The sequence below is a fragment of the Protobothrops mucrosquamatus genome, unplaced genomic scaffold, assembly GCF_001527695.2.
Source record: "Protobothrops mucrosquamatus isolate PMUCROS unplaced genomic scaffold, P.Mucros_1.0 scaffold756, whole genome shotgun sequence".
NCBI classification, from domain to species: Eukaryota; Metazoa; Chordata; class Lepidosauria; order Squamata; family Viperidae; genus Protobothrops; species Protobothrops mucrosquamatus.
In genome coordinates this window covers 89,343-94,349 of record NW_015387026.1, presented here as the reverse complement: position 1 = coordinate 94,349, position 5,007 = coordinate 89,343, and the positions used below count along the sequence as shown (strand labels likewise).

The following is a 5,007-nucleotide window of genomic DNA, read 5'->3' as shown; positions in this document are numbered from 1 at the left end:
GTTTTTAAGAAGAGACTGGACAGCCATTTGTCCAAAATGGTATACGGTTTCTTTCCTGAGCAGGGGGTTGGGCTAGATGACCTCCAAGGTCCCTTCCAACTTTACCATTATTATTATTATTATCTATGTATTCTTGTACTATAGTTTGGGATACGTAGATTATAGTAGAATAGGTCTCCTAACTGAAATCCCTGTTTTCATTGTTATATATCCCATTATTTCCTCCCCTTGCTTCTACAATATGCTCATGAATCACTCCAGTGACTTACTTCATACAGATTCTCCTCTTCACAAGTTTTGTTCTTGGCCTGCAAGAGGCGCTCGTTTTCCCATCTCTTCTGCAAACAAGACAACAAGAGGCTAGGATTCACTAAAAAGGTCAACTAATATTATGCTTTATATTTAACTTCAACTTTGGTGAAATCAATATAAAATGTTTTGGTATTGTACTATACACAAATAAAAACACAAGTCAATAGAGGATGCTTAAGGGCAAACTAAGTGCCTTACTCCCATGATTTCTATCCAGTCTGTTAGGTTGGTTAGGAAGGGAATGCTCTGAATCCACTTGATCAGGGACTGTCATCTAGCAATCTAGTTGTGCCCCTTCCCCCATCTAGAAAACCATATTGCCCTAGATTAGGTTGATCTCAACCTGCTCAGGTCTTGAAGACCTGGTTGTGCCCAGGTATGAGGGTCAGGAAAGTAATTGAACCCAGATTCTTCTGTATGACCTCTTAGTCACATGATTTTTATATTGCTATAGATATATTATTTTTGAATCTTTGTTCACTGCCCAGAGTAATAGTAGTGAGATAGGAGGGTATATAAAACAATTTAAGTAAATAAAATCAACCAGGAAAAACTATTCATGTGCAGATAGTAAACCACAACAGATGTTTGAATAGGCCTTGTCACATAGCTGAGTAAATTCAACTGTCAGATATAATGAAGAGTTTGTATGCAGAACTTCATTTTGGACTATAAACTGGAAGAATTTTTAAAAATCCCATTTCATTCAATATTTACTATACTAGGATTTATGCTAGTCATGGCCAACTTCTCTATCAATTATTGTGGAGCTGTTTTAGTATACTGTAGGTTGGTCCTGACTTAATCTCCTAAGTCCAGTTTTAAGTTCTGTCCACTGATTTTGATATGGAAATGGGTATGTAACAACAAATAATAATAATAATAATAATAATAATAATAATAATAATAATAATAACAACAACTGTCAATATTTGACAGTTAATAGGACATAGATTTAAGACAAGATGCATCTTGTTTGTTTATGGTAACAGTCTGGGCCTAATTTTTCATCCCCCTGATGAAAAACTGTTTGAGACTCACATATGATGTTTTGCATTAAATGATGGGAAAAAAATAGAAAGATATATGCAATACTGTAGGAATATTCTCCAAAAAGCAGGCATCAATAGAATTTTATTTTGAGAAACCAGCTATAGATTCCTCCTAATGTGTATAGCTAACAACTTGCCTAATCCATGTTACAGGAATAGTTACTTAGATTACTGCCAATTGGATCTGATGTAATACCCATACTGTGAAAGAAATGTTCAAAAGAAATTCAAAATATAGTTCCAAGAATAATAATCTCCTAATGATACTTTTGAAACCAGTTGATCTTTCCATTACTGTAAACTGTCTGCTAATGCCTCTGCGAGAAAGCAGAATATTCTTTAACATGGTGATCAAAAGCAGAAGAAGATCTGGTGACTGGAAACTATGCACAAACAGATTCAGAATGGGTCACACTATATATGCATGTATGGAAATAATATGTGAAGGAAAAAACAGCTCACCTTGAATAGCAGAAAAAGGCCAGGACCAATGGCACAGATAAGCAGAAGGAATCCCTCCACAGTGATAATCTTGTTTTTAATGGATTCACTCATATTCAGGAAGGAGATGGGGTGAGATTCTAGAAGACAGCCAAAAATGGACAATTGATTGGAAACCTCACAACATTCCTGGTCTTCCTATTTACCACCCACTTGGAATTCTCTTTTTCAGAATTATGTACGCTGCCAACTCATCTTGCTGCAAATAACAGATGTGTCTATTAATTCCCTGAGGTCCTTTTGTCAAATAGCAATTTTTGCAAAATGGCAAACACATTGACAAAAAGACTGCCGCAATAAACATAAGCAGGTCAGTTTTAAATCCCACCGTTGGATTTGCACAACATTCTAACCTTAGCTAATTTTAATCTTGGTTAATGGTGGGTGACTTACGTAATATAACTACTGGCCATGCAGTAACTGTTGGGTTTATTTTATCCCACAAACCCAGAATGTGAGTTCATTCAGTAACCATTACAGCATGTTAAACATAGCCAGCTTACGAATGTTAATTGTTTGGCACAGTCTCCATTTTAATGAGCAGAAGATTACATGCATTGATGTATAGTATGTACATATATTTCCCAACCAACTAACCAGACAGCATTATCTAACTCAGATATCCATGGAACCAATTAGACTTATTTTGGCCTTGTCGATGCATTTATATGCACTTAAATGTCTCTGTGTCCTTAGTGCCTGGAACAACAAAGATGACACACAATCTCCTGAAACGTTTGCTTGCTCACTTTGGAGTTCTTATGTGCCAAACCAGTAGTCTGGATTTCTCTTATGTAGAAGTCTCTTCCTCCAACAGGTTCTGCAGACACCTCCTGCCTATTTAAAAACTTCAAATTAACATGTGTGGGCCGGAGGTGCATCATATCACAGACAAGCAGCAATTTCAAAAAGGAAATGAAAGTTCCAATTCACAGTGTATTGTGATGGAGCATATTAAAAAAAAAGAAGACTGAGATACTATAGTTTTGAACCAGACAGAAGGACAAACAGCTGTGTTGGGGAACAAAGTTTTGTGGGAAAGCATACAATAAAAAAGCACCCCTCAATATCTAGAACTCACCCCAATTCCCATTCTCTGAATTGATTACATTAGCTACTATTATTTCACAAATACAGGTTTCTGTAAGAATTTAGTTCCTGTTATCTTTATCTGGTGAAGACTCTTCAGGTTGAAATTTCTGAGGTTGAAATACAAGATGGCATAGTTTTGATTGGGTTTTGTTAGGGGTTTTATATTTTAGAGCAGGCTTTTATGTAATATTTACTGTGATTTTTATTATTGCCTGTTTACCGCCCTGAGTCCCGTAAGGGAGATAGGGCGGTATATAAATTTATATATAAATTTAAATATAAATAAATAAATAAAAGATGGGGAAGGGGCTACTTAACTCTTTGCTTCCATATTCCAACAAATAATTAGTAATAAGTCTATTATTTCCCCATATACCATATTCTAATTATTCTATAAATGAAACCAGAGACACATAGATACCTTGTATTTTCCTGCCAAGTGATGAATTTGATAAGGAAACCAGAAGCATAAATATTATTAGCTGGTTTTAATTAGTTGGCAAGTTAGCAACATTGATCCAGTGTTTCATGCCCGCAATAGAAAGTACTACAATAGTTAACAATCGTCTGTATTTAGATAGCAATCATTTATATAAGGGAATAATTTTTCACTCCTACAACCCAACCTTTTTTTTCCTGCAGGATTTCTTGTTACAGTATATGAAATCCTCTGTTTGTCATTATCCAAATCAGCTTTGGACCTTATATCAACCAGTACTACTTGCTTATTAATTGTAATTTAGCTTTATGCTTTCAATCCTTCCAAAGGCCTATTTCTATATTTTTCCACTGAAGATTCTGTTTCCTAAAAATTGAATAACCGAAGATGTCTTTGCAACTAACTCAATGACTATTAGGATAATCCCAGAGCTGAAATATTGTAACTCTTAGTTGTGTGTGTGTGTGTGTATGTGTGTGCACACGTGCGCATGCATGGTACCCTCAGTCACAGTTTGCTAGGAGACTCTGGGTCAGTCATTCTGTCTTAGTCCAATGTGTCTCACAGAGTTGAAAAACATGCCAAATAAAAACACTAAATCTAAAAGTGAGCATACTGTATACGTCACAAACTTGTTGGGCTTGTTTATAAACTTGTTGAGTTGATTTACACTTTATAAACTGGAGGATGGAATAGCCTTGAGCTCTTAAGAGGAAAGGCATTATCTACATCTAATGAATATCAGTCTTCAGACTTTCTGAATACCACTGGCTAACTTGTACCTGGCTTTTTATACTGAGGTCTAACCTAGCTCTCTAAAGAAAGTCTATAACGCTGAGAAAGTTGGAAGGAAAATAAAATAAAATGGAATGACTAGTAGCAAGCTGGATGTCAACGCTGCTAACATCGGATATTTTTGCTTTGACAACAGTTGGAGATGCAACCATTTTCTTCTTATGTTTTACTCTTAAAGTTAGAATTAAAGTTAGATGATGCTGGGGGGAGGAATGTACATGAGAGTTTAGCTAGACATAACAATACTAGACCTAGTGTGTGAATCAAAGTTATTGAAATAAGAGATGATAAGAATTGGCAGGCTGGAGACTGGAAGGAAAGCCTGCGTTTCAAACTAATTGGAGAATGTGATTTATGACTGTTAATTGGAGGAGGGAATTGTGCTTTGATACGATGTGCTCAGGGGAGCGGAATCCAGTTTTTGGCTTCGATTATGTTAGTGCCGACGTTATGCTTCCCTAATAAAGATTCTTTAAGGTAAACAATGCCTCGAAGTTCTTTGAAGAGTTTCATTTGTCGGAACCATGACACTGTACATACTTGATTATTAGGGTATTTATGGATCGGGACGCCCTACGCACAGTCACTCAAGCCCTCGTTGTTTCCCGCCTGGACTATTGCAATGCTCTCTACATGGGGCTCCCCTTGAGGTGTACCCGGAGGCTCCAGCTAGTTCAGAATGCGGCTGCGCGGGGGATTTTGGGGGCCTCTAGATGCTCCCATGTAACACCTCTCCTGCGCGAGCTGCACTGGCTGCCGGTGGCCTTCCGGGTGCGCTTCAAGGTGTTAGTAACAACTTTTAAAGCGCTCCATGGC

At 37.0% G+C, this 5,007-nt stretch overlaps 1 protein-coding gene across 1 annotated transcript in view; it reads right to left on the bottom strand.

Moving 5' to 3' along the window:
* Positions 1–240: 240 nt before the first annotated feature.
* The window catches only part of CD79A (CD79a molecule), a 5,936-nt gene continuing 1,169 nt past the window's right edge, over positions 241–5,007 (bottom strand). The window contains exons 2-3 of the mRNA XM_015818516.2: positions 1,827–1,945; positions 241–338 (exon numbers count right to left, since the gene is read on the bottom strand). Of these exons, the coding sequence (XP_015674002.2) occupies positions 246–338; positions 1,827–1,945 (212 nt within the window). The 3' untranslated portion in view covers positions 241–245. The remainder of the gene's footprint in view (positions 339–1,826; positions 1,946–5,007) is intronic.